This window comes from Herpailurus yagouaroundi, unplaced genomic scaffold, assembly GCF_014898765.1.
Source record: "Herpailurus yagouaroundi ecotype Mexico unplaced genomic scaffold, PumYag 428, whole genome shotgun sequence".
NCBI lineage: Eukaryota > Metazoa > Chordata > Mammalia > Carnivora > Felidae > Herpailurus > Herpailurus yagouaroundi.
The window spans coordinates 597,608-614,356 of record NW_024412645.1 but is presented as its reverse complement, the minus strand read 5'-3'; the positions used below and the strand labels follow the sequence as shown (position 1 = coordinate 614,356).

Sequence of the window (16,749 nt, the reverse complement as noted above, 5' to 3'; positions counted from 1 at the left end):
TTTCCCTCCTGGTCCTCAGGAGGGTACTGTGGCCTGACCACCTCCTGCCCCTCCCTCTGCGTAGGCCTGAGGCACCGTGGGAGTGTAACCCAGGTGTGACCCAGCCAGCGGGCCCTTCCCTGATGACGCCTTGCCTGCCAGAGGCCTGGACAGCACTGGTCCCAGGCAGCCCCCTGCCCCAGCCCAAGACCCTACCAAGTCACCCTGGCCCAAAGTTGCCCCCCACATTGAATATGGGCCCAGAACTGCTGCCTCCTTCCTCCTTCATGCCATGTGGGGTGGAAGCACCTGCCAGGGTAAGTCCTCCTGGTCACCTGGGGTCTCATTCTTTGGTCTGGCCTTCAGTGCTCTTCCTCATGTGCTCGGTGCTGTAGCCGGAGCTGTACTCACTGCTTCCAGAGCACTGCCAGCTCAGGAGGATGCAGCGAGGCCACTCATGCATTCACTAAGTATAGGTGTCCCTGTCCTAGGGACACAGTATGGAAAGGCTGCTAAGGCCCCCCTTGTGAAGCTTCTATCCTAGAGGTAGAGACCAAAGAGCCCCAGACATAGATGAAGACACTGCAGATCATGGAGGGTCCTGTAGGCCCTGGGGGAATGTCTGGATTTTAAGGAAAGTAGGAAATGGTGGGGGCCTGTTGGCTGCTGTGTTCCCGTGGCCCAGCGGAAGGTGCTGGGAGCCAAGATCAGGTGGTGGCTGTGGGCAGAGCCCATCGTGGGAGGCAGACTAGGCAGGACCTGCTCGATGCTCCGATGGGTTTGATAAGGGTGAGGAGGGAATCCAGGATGGCTCCTGGGTTTCTGGCTTGAGTAACTCCAGGAAAAACTAGTTCTTTTACTGAAAGAGGGAAATGGGGGTAGGGAGCCCATTTGGGGTAAAGCCTGAAGAGTTTATCTTAAACCTGTCAAATCTGAGATAAAGCAACAAGATTCTGGGTGTGGTCAGGGCTGGAGAGCAAAACTCAGTCCACATAAGGTGAAGGTAAACCCTTGGGACCTAAAGAGGTCACCTGGGAGGAAAGGGGCAGAGGCTCCTGAGGGCATGTGACATACAAGTGAAGAGTCTGGGCAAGGATGGCCAGGTGGTAGAGAAGGTCCCAGTGCTTGGTAACGGAGGAGACGGCAGCAGGGTTGGGACACCCCCAGAGTTGGTGCCCGAAGAGAGCTGGTCAGTCGTCACCAGAAAGGAACGGAAGGTGTGGGGTTTGACGAGGATAGTTGCCTTTGACCACTTTTCTCCCTGAAGCGCAGGACCGCCGCTCAGAGTGAGGGGAGGGTAAAACGGCTGCTTGGGGAGGTAAAGAGCCAGGCTCTGGGGAAGGGGCGGGACTGGCCTGCACAGGTGTGGAGTGTTCCTTGAGCTGCTTGTGGGACGTCCTCCTATCAGGTCCTGAAGAAAGGGGCAGAGCCAGGGCCAGACTAGGTGAGCTGGCTAGGTCAAGTCCTGTGGCCTCACCTCCCCATACCCCTGCAGTGGGTAGCCTGGGTGCCCCTCCCCAGCCTTCCTTCCTGCTCATCTGTCCTCCCTTTACAGGCATCTACACAGCCCATCACCCCTGGGCTTGTGCCCCAGGCCTCTCCATCTGCAGCCAGTGTCCCCCACCCCCACCTGCTGCTTCCTGGGGACTTCACAGGCACTGGGCCCGGGCCAGGCTCTGCAGGCACAGGTGTGTGCCTAAGGCCTGTCCACACTGTGAGCGCTCAGGCCCCTGCCCGGAATCCCTCCATCCAGCCGTGGCGTAGCCGGGAGGGTGACCAAGATCAAGCTTATTCTCCTGTTACCATGGGCCATACTGACCTGGAGGCCGAGCTTGAGGGCATCCAGCAGCAACTGCAGGACTACCAGACCATGAAGCAGAACCTCTCGTAAGACCCAGAAAAACCCCAGCCGTGTCCCCAGAACTGGCTGCCAGGTTCCTTGGGGTGTTTTGCCTGTACCGACCCCCCACATGTGGCACCTGTGTCCCTCAGTCCAGCTCAGGTCTGCCTCACCTGTGGGACAGAGGATAAAGGGGAGCAAAACTTTCCACCTAAGTCAAGTGCGAGGCCAGCGGTCCAGTGACTGTGCACAATGAAGGTGCAGAAAAGACAGGCCTGTGCACAGGGGGCTGTCCTGTCTTGTCTGTGATCCAGGTCCAGAGCCTGTCTCCCCCCACGCCCAGGAACAGGGACGGGGAGGAGTTCCACCAGGGCCCACCTGAGTTGCCTGAGCTGGTGGTGGAAGCTGACAGAGGAACAGAACCCTCCCTGCCCCAACCAGAAGTAGCAGATGTGCTGCTTCCCTAGCTGGAGGCACTGCCAAGGGCCTGGCCGGGCTGGCAGCAGATGTCTCACTCCCTCAGGTCCTGCCAGCGGCAAGCCAGAAGCCTGCGCCGGTGGCTGGAACTGAGCCAGGAGGAGCCCAGGCCTGAGGACCATGAAGCAGAGCAGCAGGTGCAGGAAGAACTGCAGGAGGTGAGACCCCAGGCAGCCCTGGGACAGCTCCCTTGGCTGTGCTTTGTCTCAGCTCAGCCTCCTGTCCCCCAGGTGGAGTTGCAGATCCAGCAGCTGGCCTCTGAGCTCCAGGCCCAACGCCAACCCATTCGTTCCTGCATCGCCCGCGTCCAGGCCCTGCGGCGGGCTCTGTGCTAGTCATTGCCCCAGGGAGGCCTCAGCCCACCTCCAGGAACAGAACGCAAAGCTGCAATGAGTTTTATCTTTTATTTCAAAATGTTGCAATTAAATGAATTACTGTTCAGAAGTCTCCCACTTTTCATACAAAAATACTGTGCTACTGATACAGTTGAAAGAGTTCAAATGGCTTCTCCTGCAGGAGAAATTCACAGCATCCCCAGGAAACCTGAACCCTGGTCCCACTGTCAGTGGCTCCCTAAGGATTGTGTACCTGTTACCTGGGGACAGGTGTGGTAGGCACGGACCCGCCCCCTCCCAATACACCAAGGCTCCTCCTCTGCTTCCAACACAAGCCCCTGAAACAACAGCAGCAACTTACCATGTTTTATGTGGGTCTGGATATGAGTGGGGGACAAGCTCTCCCCTGGCCCCCATAGGTCACCCCTGCCTGCCTGTCCATTCACTTTGGACACCGTTCAGGGGATTCAGTAACTGGTCTTGCTTACTGGAAAGAGGACTTGCCAGCTCCGGAAGGTCACTCAATGGGACCTGCTAAGCGCCATACCATTAGACCCCCTCAGAAGACGCTGGCAGAGTCCAGGATGATGCATTCAGCCACAAGTGCAGAGAGACAGCTTTTCCCAAACAAGCAGGATGGGATGAACTGGGAACAGAAAGCAGTTGTGTTAAAGGCCACATGGCCCTGCTCTGGGGGCAGCACAGCCCAGTCAGTGCAGGAAAGGCAGAAGGGGAGGCCAAAAAGCAGTGCTGGGGATACATAACCACTTCTGTCTTACAACAGAAATCAAGACCAACTGAACACCCAGCCAGGAGACATAGGGTCTCCAGTTTATACAGATTAAAAAAATCTCCAAAAGGGAATTTGAGATCATCTTGGCCTACATGTTCTTTCTCTTTAGAGTGGGAAGAGGGGACCACATAGGTCCAGGGTCAACAGGGGCTGTGACCTCATCTACATCTCTGGGACAGCAGAAACTAGTCACCCAGGTCCTGCCTAGTCAGACTCCACAGCCCTGAGACCCCTCCCTGACCAGCCGCGGAGGCTCCCCTCTAAAAGACCCTCCTGTTTCTGTTTGAAAAAGCTCCCAGAGTAGCCACCACCAGGAGAGAGGCTCTAGAGGGAGCCCAGAGCCTCCCCAAACCGAATCTTCTGTCCAGCTTTCAGCTTAAAGTTGAAGTCCTTGGGGGCCTCGAAGATGAGCACGATGGTAGAGCCCAGGTTGAACTCGCCCAGGTGCTCTCCCTTGCGCATGGGGATGCCCTCCTTGTTGGCATGCGTCACGAAGCTGAAGTCATTGTAGGAACCCTTGCTGTAGCGCGGGCTATTTGTGTGCAGGTCCTGTGGGAGGCCAGAGGCACAGCATGTGGAGTCTGCTCCTGGACTCGGAACATACCTCTGCTGCCTGTCCCCAACCCAGACTGGAAAGGGAGCTAGGGACAGTGACTTGATGGGCCAGGTCTAACCACAGTCCCCAGTATCAGCTGTGAACTGGGACCCAGAAAGACATAGAGGAATCAGACCCAACTCTCCTCCAGCATCCAGGGTGGGTGAGGCGCAGTCACAAGCTGACACCAAGAAAGGCAGCTACCGGGGAAGGACAGGCAGTGGCCACCCTCTCACACGCTCAGCCTCCAAGCAGCACGCCTCACCCTGAGCTCAATGTTCTTGCTGGGTTCCCAGCAGAGGCAAAGTGCGGGCTGGGAGGTTAACCCCCTCCCTCTCTAACCACCTCCAGACGAGCAAGTGGCAGCACATCTGGGGTTGGGGCTGGCAGAGCAGGAGCCCAGGACCCAGCCCCTCCTCAGGGCAGCTGCTCAGCAGAGCCAGGCCTAGCAGGGGCCCATCTAGAACTTACAGTCCCAATAGATCTGGCTGCATGGAAGAGGAGGTGAGCGAACTCCAAGTGGCCCAGCCCTTGGGCCTGGCTCTGCTTACCCGGTCAAAGTAGATGCGTATAGAGCCCACATTGGTGGCCCCCACGGCCGTCAGCGAGAAGAAGCCATGTTTCCAGTCCCCGGTGAGGACCACCCGTTCATTGTGGCAAAAGAGCTCTTTGATCCAGCGGGCCATGCCGGGGTTCACAGACATCAGGGAACCTGTGGGGGTAGGGACACTGTTATTCCCCACCCAGCAAGAAGACCAGCCTCCCAGAGTCCCATGTCCACCCATATCATTCCAAATGCAGAGTGGGCTAGACCCCAGGCTGCACCTTGCTGCCCACATCCGGCCGGACTAAAGCAGTCACCTCCCCACCTCAGCACCCCAAATGTGGAGCCCCGGTCCCTTGACACCAAAAAGCGGGAGGCTCTGGCCAACCTGGGAAGTGGCGCCGGTGGGAAACGGTCCAGTCAGTGGGAGAATGGAAGCAGTGGTAGTCCCCGGGGGCCAGGTAGATGACACAGTGGTAGAGCTCATTGCCTTCTCGAGTGACCAGCTGGTTCCTGAAGGAGCCGCAGGGGGTAGCTGTGGGGGGCAGACACGAGGGCCAGGCTCTCAGACAAGCACCTGAGCCTGTGTAGTCTGGACGTGGGCTCCAGGGACGCCATGAAGCTCCACACAGTGATTCCTGGCCCTTCCCTCCCCAACCCATTCACGTCCTTCTCCCGGACACCCAGCCCAGCACTGCTGCAGCAGGGCCGTGGGGGCCACCACCAGGCACCAACCCACCTGGAGGGAAGGGCAGGTCCTCTGTGGAGATGCGTGGACCCAGGAACGACTCCAGCGAGTAGGTGACCCCCTTCACCTGCTCCACTTCGCAGTTCTTCACCTGCCCAAAGTTCAGGATCTTCCCATCTGATGGGCTGATCTGAAAGGGCAGAGAAAGGCTTGCCACTAAGGGAGGCAGGGGGACTCCCCCAGCCTGAGAGGAGTACCCATGGGCCACCAGTGGAGGCTGCCGGGACTGGTTCCCAAAGACACAGGTGACAATCCCGTTTCTGGAGGGAGGAGTGGAGGGCAGGATTGGGCCTCACCACGCTGTGCAGGCCACACACGGGCCGGGCCTGCGGCTTCAGCTTGCGCCGGAAGAACTCGCTGAGGTTGCGATAGTGGTGCAGGTCCTCCACGGCGGCCTCCTTCATGTTTACCCCGAAGGTCCAGATATACAGGCTGTACACAGGCCTGCGCAGCCAGTGCGGCAGCTCCACCTGGTTGAGGCGGCCCCAGGCCCGCGAGAGCAGGCGCGTCGGCACTGACTTGTACAGGGCCACCTGCAGGCCACAGACAGGCAGATGAGTGGGCCGCCCTGCGTGCCCCCTGCCACCCCCCAGTCAGCCACCACCTCTGGCCACCTGGGCACCCGCGATGGCTTTGTGATGTGGTTGTTTCCTACTAGGAACCAGACTGAGCTTCCCAAATACTCTCACAGACCAAATACTGGCCGAGACTGTGACACAGTGACCTAAACTCAGTATTTCAGTCATTTTATACACAGGTCTAACAGCAACTGCCCTGGTCCCCAGGAGAGACTGGCCAGCACAGTCTCACTTCTTAAGGAAAGGAGGGGCATAAATGGCTCTGATACCTGCACAGAGACGCTGTGGCAGAAAGGGGCAGGACCCTGGGTGCAGGCGAAAGTTCACAGCCCAAAGCACACATTCTGGTCCAAACAGCGGAGGGAATATGGCCCGCACAAGGTCGGGGACTTTCATATGAGGATGCGCTGTATCACTGTCACCCCCACCCCAGCCGGCAAGCACCCCCGGACACAGCTGCGCCCTACCCAGCCTGCCTGAGCTCCGAGGCACTCTACTGTGAGAGACTGGTCCACAAAGCTGTCTGCACCTGGGGCTGCTGCCCCGAGGCACAGGGGAATCGGCCCCAGCAGTCTCTGTTGGCACCGCGGGCCAAACTCCCAGGGCCAGGCGACCTGGAGGGGGAGTGCCTCTTAAACCCCAGGTGCCGCTGCCACAGTGGGACCTGCCTCTAATTGGCAGCTGCTGCCTGTCAGCCCGACCTAGACACCAAGTCCCCGCGGTGTAAGTATAATTTCATTCCAACTTTAAACACCTCTACAGTGCACTGAGCTAATGGCTCCCCAAACTCCTCACAGCTGACGTGCCCGTCTCAGCATAGGGTGCCCTACTTGGGGTCAGCCTGCCCAGAGAGCCCAGGGCAAGGGAGCCAGCCCTCTAGGGAATGGTGGCCAGGTTGCTCCCTCATCCAGCTCTGCCTGGGCTCCCACATCCTCAAAGGCATCCACACCCTAAGGGGCCCAGCCTTCCTGAATCACCCTCTGGCATCCTGGAATTGATTCACATTCTTCTCAAAATCACCTCTGAGCTCTCTTCTACCTGAACCCAGGGAATCAGACACCATTTTCTGAATGCCCAGTGTGGGTTCCTCTCAGAAACAGAGCCCCTAAATGGCACAAATGCAGGCAAGGAAAACAGGCAGTGCACAGCAAGCCCTCAGGGCCACCAACCAGCCTGGCCTTCCCAACCAACTCGCCTGTCAAGATGACCAACCAGGGGGCTCAGCACCCACATCATCACCTCTAATCTGACAACTGTTTCCTTCTCTGTTTCCGTGTCCTGGGTCCCAACCTCAGGCCTGCACCCAGGACGGCCGGGCCAGCAGTCTGTGCACACTTACCCTGCTCACGGGCCTCCATCCCACCCGGCTGAGCGGTCTGAGGGCACCGAAGGGCAGGAGGTAGTAGAGGACCGTCAGGGGCCAGGAGCGCAGTTTCAGGGCAGGTCTGGACATACAGCTCAACTGTCCCAGCCTCCGCCTCAGTGCCAGCTGGGGGAAGTGCAACCTGCAGAGCAGATGTCCGCGCACAGCCAGGTCAGCAGTCAGGGTCTGGGAGGCCCGACCCCACCCTCAGCAAGCTTGCCTCTCTATGGAGTCCAGCAGCACTGCCATGGCCCCTCAACACAAGCCCATTCTGAGTTGGGGGCTCAGCTGCCTCTGGTCAGCAGACTCACATCCCAGTCTCACCCACCTGCCTACCAGCTTAGGAGGACTAAGAATCAGGGGCAGCATGGGGAAGACAGGGTGCACAGCCTGCCTCACAGCCCCCAACTCCTGGGGCCAGCTCTGCCCACAGAGGCGCCAGGAAGACAGTCTGATCTGGAGCCCCAACAGTGCAGAAGCACAGAGCAGCGGGGAGCTACGGCTACCATTGCACTGCAGGATCTGGGAAAATCTCTTCAAGGCTCTGGGCTTCTTGTTTCCTCATCAGATAAATTAAGGGATTGGGCCTGGCAAGACCCCAAAAGAAAACACCCATGAACGTGTACCTGCACACACGCACACCCCTAACAGCTACAGCTCCATCCACCTGCCTGGTCTTTCTACATCACATCAGGTTCTCCAAAACAGACCCAGAGGTCGGTGGGGGGAACCTCCCCAGAAACCCTGAGACCACCTCCCAGGTCTGCCGGGGTCACACACCTCAGCCAAACCCCTCCTTTCAACAAAGCCCAAATTCAGTGCATTCAGCACAGGCTCAGCCTTGCGGGGATCTGAGGCTGGGTGGGCCTTTTCACCAGAACCCTGGCCTCCTGAGACACAACAGGGACACCCAAGTCCCCTGGTCTCATGCCTAAGCACTAGAAAATGTTCCTGAAGCCCCAGTGCAGCCATCAGAAGACCACCTTCCCACCCGCTCTGAGAATGTCCCCAGGCCTAAGTTTCCTCATTTGCAAAAAGACTGCATTCAACTGGATAATCTGAGGCTCCCATCCACTCTCAGAGAAGCCATGTCCTCTGCCCCCAGTTGCTGAACAAACCAAGGAACAAAGAGGCATCTCAGCTGATACCAAAAAGAAAAAAATGGAGAGCCAAGCTGATGGCTGGGCACCTGCTATTCAATGATGGCAATGGAAGATGCTTCTTTCCACAGCTCACCAGACTCCCTGCGTTCATTCTCTCCCACCCCACCCCACCCCACTGTGTTTTCAAAAGGTTCAGGAAGGTAGTAGGGGCCAAACAAAGCTGAACAAACTCCTGCTGTCCCCAGGGCTTCCCCCACCCGCCCTGATCACTGCAGAAGCCCAGGGACCAATCCTAGAAGAGTGGCACCTCTCCAGAGCAGGGTGGGGAGCACCTGGGGGTGGGGGCCTGGGAGCAGCAATTAGGGAGCAGCAGACACTAGGCCACCAGCCCGCTCCGCCTCCCCAGGTACCTGAAGCGGGCTCTCCGACTCAGGCCCTCCGGGCCGGGCCCCTCCAGCCTCGGGGGCTGATCCCCCTGCCCCCTGCTGCCACCTCCACCTCGGGGCCGCTGGACGTGAACTCTGACCTTCCGGAGGTCGTGGCGGGGCACAGTGAGGTTAGGACGCGGCCGGCAGCATCTCACCATTTCGCTGCTGGGAGCTCCGGTCCTCGCCGAGCCTCTGACTGACACATGGTGGGCGGCGCCAGGCACACTCGCCTTTGTTTCTCCTCCTTCCTCCCTTCCCCCCAGCCAGGAGCTCCTGCGCTGTCACCACTCCTCGGGCTGGCCGCCTCGTGGCTGGTGGGCCGCTTCCCAGCTCAGTTGGGTCCTGTGGCTCACTGGGCGCAGCTTAGAGGTTGGGGCTATCGTGAAGACAGGCACTGGTCACACCTGCTTGGGAAGCAGTGGGGGCCTGAGGCCTCGGACACAAGCCCCTGCCCTCCACCCACTCTGTCCCCAGGCTGGGCCACCTGCCCCCTCCAGCGCAGCGAGCTAATGCCAGAGAAGGGACCAGGCGCCTGTGGGCGCAAGAAGCACAAGCTTGGAATCTGAGCCCTGTGCTCCAGGCGGGCACCCAGCGTCGGCCTGTCTGCAGCTCGAGCGGCCCCTCCCTCACCAGGACCTGACCCATTTTCCATTCAGGTGACAAAACAGCATCTGAGGAATGAGGGAGCGGGAAGACAAGAGAGACACAGTGGGTGGGGGTCAGACGCTGGAAACCTGACCTGCTCCAGCTCTCTCACCAGCCCCCCACAGCCAGGCATCAGAGCCTCCCATCCCGGCACAGACCCCCCCCCAAGGCCTCCTCAGCAGATTAGCACACTCATGACGTGATCTGAGGAATATCAACCAGGACTGAAGCCCAAACCAGCCCCTCACTCCGATCTTTGCTGTGGACAGCACTCTGGCCCTGCCTGGTGATCTGGGAGGACACGCCCACAGGCCCTCACAGATAATAGGAAAGGAGAGCAAACATTCCACAGTCGTTGCTGTCTGAGCCCAGGGATAGTCAAGGACCCAACCAGCCTGGCCTCCAATCCCAACTGCAGGCTACAGAGGACAGGCACTTGCCACCATCTTTAGACGCAGAGATGCAGGCCCTGAGAGAAGCTCCAAAGGCAGAAAGCTGACCCAGCAGAGGTCAGCTGGTGGCTGGTGGGCCGCTTCCCAGCTCAGTTGGGTCCTGTGGCTCACTGGGCGCAGCTTAGAGGTTGCAGCTATCGTGAAGACAGGCACTGGTCACACCTGCTTGGGAAGCAGTGGGGGCCTGAGGCTTTGGACATAGGCCCCTGCCCTCCACCCACTCTGTCCCCAAGCTGGGCCACCTGCCTGCTCCAGAGCAGTCCCAGGCCAAATGCTGACCCCCGCACAGCCAACTGACTCACAACAGAACAAGAGGCCCCACTCAGACCCGGCTCCACCCACACAAGGGTGAATGTCTGATGCCCTGGCAAAGGCACCTCAGCCAGAGGTGAAAATGCCAGTCCCTGGCAAGTCAAATCCCTGGGAGTGTAGTGTACAGTGGGAGCCAGCACAGGTTGAGTAACATCCGAAAGCAAGCATGGATTTCCAGCCCTGACCAAGGAAGTGGCAAGGCCTGGCCACCCCGGACCCAGACCCCTCCAGCAGAGATCATCCCCAGGCCACTCACCTGAGTGGCAGGACAGCTCACTATGGGTGGGCACCTGGTCTCAGCCAGAAGCGGATACGCACAGGAGCCTCCTCTGACCTAAGGGCTGGGCCCCGGGACCCATGGACACCACTGTGTCTATCCCTCACCCATGCTGAGCCTCCTAACTTTCCCATCTGTGACAGGTCACTTCAACTATATCACCCATGTACTGAGCACACACCCCACCCCTCCATGGCCCACCAGGCAATGGGGCCCCACAATGGCCTCCTGTCAGCTCCCCAGGCCCAAAGGGGTGACAGGCAGTCAGGACTAGGCACAGTGCTTGAAGTGCTTGACTTCTAGGACAAGGCTCTTGCCCCCACTCGAGAAAACTCAGACTGAGTGCACACCTGGGATTTCCGGTGAGGCCAGTGAGGCCTTGTGGAAGAGGATGGGGACCCCAGTCTCAACCTGCCTATTTCCCCCACTATGTTACCAGATGGGGCAGTGACCACTGCAGCATGCTGCCAGAAAGGCACATGCTGGAGCCCACAGACAAGCCTAGCTAGACCCAAAACCTCAGGTCCTCAAAAACAGATTCCTGTGTATGCCTCTGCCATTTCATTTACCCTCGGGCCCCCAGTGCAGGGACTTGGCCAGGCCTCATGGCCCACCACAGTAAACTGGGCCTTCACCCTTCCTCCTGCAGTGCAGGGTGCTCAAGGGGGCCCAGTTCAAGTTGCTGCTATCCTAGACTCTAAGAAACTGCCCCCACAGGGCCAGGAGGATGTCCTGAGCCCTCAGTCCTACCTCCACCACCACTCTACATCCTCTTCCGAAATGGGTCAGGGACCAGACTGTCAAGTTTCTTCCAAATCAACATGCATGGGCCCCAAAAGGTCCCCAGGGAGCAGACATGAATTCACCTGTCCCCAGAAAACAGGCTTGGCACCCTCTGTCTAGCTCAAAACTGCAGGATGGAGGAAAGGGGCTCCCCTAAGGCTCATTCCTTTCTGCTTCCCAAAGGCAGAGCCACTTCCTAGGCCAACAGTGCTCCTGGCCTCCCCATTATGGTGCCCCACTTGCCCTCCATTCCTGCGATGACCCTTGGAGCCCAAGCCAAAATTTTCTTACTCTCTGGCTCCTTGGAGCCAGGCCCAGATGAGGAACCCAAAAGCAGGACTCCCTGAAGCAAGGGAAGTACAGTTACATTCCCTCTCTCCTCCATCTCAAGGACACTCTGTGGAGAAGAGTTGTGAGCTGTGACCAGTAGGAGTTTAAAGTTATCACAAGGCCTAAGGACCAGCCATACTGAACAGGGGAACTCAGAAGCTAGGCTTTGGTGGGGGAGGGGGACAATCCAGTTACTGCAATCCTGGCTGCCCTACCCTGAGAGCTGGGAGAGGCCTTGCAAGTCACAGGTGCTCTGTGGCTATCAGTTTGGCTATCTGGAAATGGGAAGGGTCACTCCTCCTGCTCACCCCCTCGAGGCTCAGATCATAGTAGCAACACTGGCCCAGAACTCTGCTCTGCTCAGAAACACCATGCCTCACTTTCACCCGAGACCTGTCGTCTCATCCCCTAGACCTGACTCCCAACACCCCACCTCCGTTTCCAAACCCAAACTCTGGGAGCACCGAGGTATGCTCCCACTGGCAAGAGAGCAGGGACAGGGTGGAGTCAGTAGTTCTGAAAGAGCCCAAATCACACGGACACTTGCTGTCCCTATGAGAAGATCTGACGGCCCAACAGGACCAGGTAGGGGGTCACCTTTGTCTGGACGTGCTATTCTGGGTATTCACACCCGACCAGTGCTGCCATGTCCCCTCACAACCTGTAATGAAGGCAACAATAACCCCCTCAGTGGAATGGAACGTTCCAACTGAAGTCAGATGGACGAACCCAGGCCAGTTACCAGTTACTACAGGTGTGGGGGCAGGGAGCCATGCTCCTGACTGGTTCCCTTGGACTTTGATGGATTCAGGTTTGAGTCTGGACAAGGTCAGGAAGGCAGGGACGGAGTCAGACTGTCTGTCCCCCGCCCCCCAATAAGCTCTCCGTGAGCACCAAGGGCCTTGCAGCCAGGCACACAACCTGCCAGAGACAACCTAAGAAATTTGTTCTTGCTCCCTGAGCGGAACTCTCACTGGGTGTCAGGGTCACTCCTCCTGAAGCCACAGCAGAAAAGCCTCAGTGTCCCCATTTCCCCAAATTCTGTGTCCATCTGCTTGACTTTCTGGGCCCGCTTCCACCTTGGAAGGCAGGGCCACTACCTGACACCCCCAGCCCCCCACCCAGCTCACCTGAACCATGACACAAACAGCTGTGTCCAGGTGGGACCACCAATCCTTCCTCCCTGTGTTCCAGGACTAGAAGCAGACAAAACTTCAAAAACAGAGAACAGGGAAAATGGATTCTCCCCAGGTGAAACGGGTGAGCCATCTTGGGGAAGCCTTGGGCAAGAGAAGAGGAAGGAAAGAGAAGGACCCAGAGATACTTCTTTCAAGCCAGCAGCCAGGGAAGGGTGGTTGGAGGTGGGGACAGTCCTCCCCGCAGCACGGGACTTCTAAGAGATTTAAGAATCCCAGAAAGGAAAAGAACCTTCCTTTGGGGATAGGGCTCTGTGAAGGGCAGCTTGTCACCCCCCTCTCTGCCCCTCAGGTGAGACCCTGAGGACACCTACAGGTCCCACTGAGAACAGGGCAGCTTTCTTCCCTAACTGGCGCCAGTCACTGAGGAAATCTTTCCGAGCAAGAGGGGACTTGGAGCCCCAGCATTTTCCCTTTCCCGGCCGGCTGAGGGCCAGGAGATGCTGCCCGGCCTGGCGGAAGTGAGCTCATCCAGGACAGCCCGTGACCCACCATGTGGGCAGGAGAAGCCCGTGAAGGGATGAAGACTGTGGGGTGGGCTCTCCAGCCCAGGGCCCCGCAGCTCCAAGGGGCGACCGGCACCCAGGGCGGCCCCACTACGGGCTCCGCTCACTCACCAGCAGGTAGTCCGGTCTCGCTGGGTGTCAGGCGCCGACGCCCAAGGAGGCGCCACTCGGAAAGGAAGCCCCGGCAGGCAGGCGGGGGCTCAGCTCTGGCCACTCGGACCACCCAGGGCGGGGATGGAGGGCGGACACCAGAAGCAGTCACGCTCCGCCCTCGGGCCAGACCCAGCCACCGGGCCCAGGGCCCCTTTAAGAGGAGGGGCTGTGGCCAGGGAACCAGCCCCGCCCGGTCACGGGATTTCCCGGCGACACCTCCGGGGCCTGGGGGCCATTCTTCCTCCTCACTCCAAACTGGGCAGTCCCAGGCTTCAACGTGTGGCTGACCTCACCCAGGGCCAGCTTCCTGGGACTGAACAGAAAGCCAGCTACCTTTTCTAGCCCTCGAAAAGGCATCTAAGTCCTTGGCTCTTTCCCACACCCCACCTGGAAGGCACAGGATGCCCCCACCTCCACACCCCCCCCCCTCCTCCAGGCAGACACACTCCTACCATACAAATCCCCTGCCACACAAAATCTGGGATAGACCCCCAAAGAGACCAGACTCAGTAAAAGCAAAGTTCCCCTCTGGCCCCAGGCCGTGAAGTGATTCATGCAGTGTCCTTCTACCCCAGTAGATGGCAGGGCCCAGCCGGGGGGGGGCAGCACCTTACACCCCATGCCTGCAAGCACTCGCTCCACATAGGATGAAGAGACATTTTCTAGGTGAGATAGAGTGAACGGGGAACACCAAAAAAACCCAAAAAAACAAACAAACGGTGAAATTCAGCGGTCAGACTGCCTCAGAAGGCTCAGTCTTCATGCTCTAGGCCACTGAACAAGGGTACAACCCTAGCTCCTTCTGATCACTGAAAATTTAAATTTTTTTTAATATCTATTTATTTTTGAGAGCAAGCAGGCATGAGTCGGGGAGGGTCAGAGAGAGAGGGACAGAGGATCCAAAGGCAGCAAGCCTGATGTGGGGCTCAAACTCACAAACCGTGAGATAGTACCCGAGCTGAAATCACTCAACCGAATAAGCCACCCAGGCGCCCTGAGAATTTGATTTCTAAAGCAACATTTGGAACAGGAAGAAAGAGCCTTTAGGCTTTCGAAGAGATGGGCAGCTGAGCCCAGGCAGCCTGGAGCAGGACATGGTGGCATACAAAGCCCCAAACACCTGTTCTCATCTGGATCCACTCTGCAAGTGCTCTGTGACAAGCTACAGACCTGGGATGCCACAGCAGGGATAGGGGCAGAAGACGGGCAGGGTCCCTCCTTGTGGATTTCCATAATGCTGGATACTTCCAATGTACAGCAGGAATAGGGCAGCAGGGGTGCACTATGTAGAGTTCCAGCCCTCTAGGGCTCAGGTTCCAGCACAGGGGCTGCACCTTGCAGTCTCCCAGCCTAGGCCCACAGCATTCTCTGAGCCTCAGTGAGACTTAAGACCCCTTCTCACCCCAGAGCTCTAAGCAAACACACCGTGAAATGGGATAAAAAGTAGTGAAAGCACAGGAAGATAACAGAATCCTTGCAACACTAAATTCCAGAACCAGAAAGATCCTAGAGGACCATTCTGACTTCCCCAAAGCCTCCAGTACTTCCAGACCAGGCCTTGTCCAAGTTACACTTAGGGGAGGAAAACAAAAGCCCAGGTTCTCATTTGCTGAGCAGCCTCTGAAACACCAATGCTCTCCCAGTAAAATGAACAACAGGGACACTCCAGGTCTACCAGGGTTCCTTTGTAATCATTTTAAGCCTCTCAGGAAGACTGGTGTTTAGAAAACTCATAAACCAGCCCACAGGTCTGTCCTGAGATTAGCCTTCTAACCTGACTTCCACCACGTATGTTTCAGTAAGGAAATGCCTTCTAGATTCCAGATAATAGTTAACAAATGATTTCTGGGAAAAACAAAAGTTTATGTTCCCACCCTGAACAAGGTCCCTTCCAGCCACACTGGGTCCTCCTACCTTGTTGGTACTCCCCTGGGTGGGAGTGCCACCTAGCGCCACCGCAAGGCTCTGCAGGCCCCAGGCCTCTTGGCCTCCAGCACCCGTGGACAGGTGTCCCACGTCACTCATGCCACTGTAGTTCCCTGCCTAGTGAATTTCATGCACTACTGTACAAGGGGATGAAGGTAGCAGTAGGGCAGGGGTGGCAGGTGCTTTCTGCTAATTCTCATTCCCTGGGGGCTGGCAGAAGCCTCCTGAGGAAGACCAGTGATGGCTGGTGTCTCAGGGCTGGTGGCTGGTGGCTGGTGCAAGAAGCCACGGGCAAGTTAGCAGCCTCACAAACGTGCCCTCAGGCTATTTCTTCATCTGAAACCTTCTCCCAGCCCTACCCCCTTGCATTTGCCAGCGTTTCTCAGCAATCCCACCAGCAGCTCCTGGAGGAGGGGGCACGGAGCAGGTCTGCAGCACAATAAAGGAAACCGTGATTTGTGGCAGAACAGCCTGGCAGAAAGCTCCACACAGGGCCCTACATGTTTCTGAGTCAGCCACCCTGGACTCCTTCCAGACCCAGAGCTCAGCTTTATCTTGTTCCTCATCTTCTTCAGGCAGTCCTCAGCTCTTCCACACACCACTCAGCGTTGTCCCTGGGCTGGGGCAAGCAGGGAAGAGGCAAAGCACAGCCTGAGAGACCTGGGGGTGTGGCCGCCACAGTTCCTCCCAGATAGGGGCCCTGAGGCCCCTGAGACGCCCTCTTGACCTTGAATGAGCCCAAGATTCTCTGAGGATAGAGCTGGGCAGTTAGTAAACGACACCTGAGCAGACAAGTGGGATCTACTTCCCTGCCAACTTGACTGCTCACTTTAACATCCACCTTTCCTAACACCTATTAGGTAGGAAGTAAAACAGTACAGGCATACCTCAAAGATATTGCTGGTTTGGTTCCAGCATACTGCAATAAAGCAGTATGCCTGGGGGGTTCAATCAGTTAAGCATCCAACTCTTGATTTCAGCTCAGGTCATTATCTCACGGTCCTTGAACTTGAGCCCCACATCGTGCTCTGCACAAATAATAGGGAGCCTGCTTGGGGTTCTCTCTCTCTCCCCCTCTCTCTCTCTCTGTCCCTACCCGTGCATTCTCTCTCTCTCTAAAGAAATAAACTTTTAAAAAATGCAAGTCAAATGAATTTTTTTGATTTCCCAGTGCCCTTTCCCCACTCATGCTCTCTCAAAATAAAACTTTTTTAAAAAACCTTTTTAAAAAAAGCAATGTATGTAATTAAAACACACTTTATTGCTAAAAAATGTTAACCATCATCTGAGCTTTCAGCAAGTCGTAGTCACTAATCACAGATCACCATGACAAACAGAATAATGAAAACGTTGAAATACTGCGAGAATTACCAAAATATGACACAG

The 16,749-nt window shown here is 57.3% G+C and overlaps 2 protein-coding genes and 1 long non-coding RNA gene across 24 annotated transcripts in view; 2 read left to right on the top strand and 1 right to left on the bottom strand.

The window, feature by feature from the left end:
• The window catches only part of SFI1 (SFI1 centrin binding protein), a 104,657-nt gene extending 101,917 nt beyond the window's left edge, over window positions 1-2,740 (top strand). For 8 of the 13 annotated variants that reach the window (XM_040464017.1, XM_040464014.1, XM_040464013.1 and 5 more), the window contains 3 exons: window positions 65-296; window positions 1,535-1,866; window positions 2,343-2,740. In XM_040464017.1, coding sequence (XP_040319951.1) covers window positions 65-296; window positions 1,535-1,866; window positions 2,343-2,631 — 853 coding nt within the window. In that variant the 3' untranslated portion in view covers window positions 2,632-2,740. Of the gene's footprint in view, window positions 1-64; window positions 297-1,534; window positions 1,867-2,342 lie in introns of those variants that run through there. The other 5 variants (XM_040464024.1, XM_040464023.1, XM_040464015.1 and 2 more) reach the window with 2 other exon arrangements.
• The window catches only part of PISD (phosphatidylserine decarboxylase), a 36,692-nt gene continuing 22,629 nt past the window's right edge, over window positions 2,687-16,749 (bottom strand). For 3 of the 10 annotated variants that reach the window (XM_040464030.1, XM_040464031.1, XM_040464033.1), the window contains exons 4-9: window positions 7,229-7,394; window positions 5,608-5,844; window positions 5,303-5,441; window positions 4,952-5,098; window positions 4,571-4,731; window positions 2,687-3,973 (exon numbers count right to left, since the gene is read on the bottom strand). In XM_040464030.1, the coding sequence (XP_040319964.1) occupies window positions 3,749-3,973; window positions 4,571-4,731; window positions 4,952-5,098; window positions 5,303-5,441; window positions 5,608-5,844; window positions 7,229-7,394 (1,075 nt within the window). In that variant the 3' untranslated portion in view covers window positions 2,687-3,748. Of the gene's footprint in view, window positions 3,974-4,570; window positions 4,732-4,951; window positions 5,099-5,302; window positions 5,442-5,607; window positions 5,845-7,228; window positions 7,395-8,938; window positions 9,533-12,179; window positions 12,503-12,712; window positions 12,824-13,395; window positions 13,591-16,749 lie in introns of those variants that run through there. The other 7 variants (XM_040464035.1, XM_040464040.1, XM_040464037.1 and 4 more) reach the window with 7 other exon arrangements.
• Window positions 12,348-13,159, top strand: LOC121022665 (uncharacterized). The gene is made up of 3 exons (XR_005787041.1): window positions 12,348-12,410; window positions 12,777-12,842; window positions 13,071-13,159. It is a non-coding gene; the product is annotated as an uncharacterized LOC121022665 (long non-coding RNA).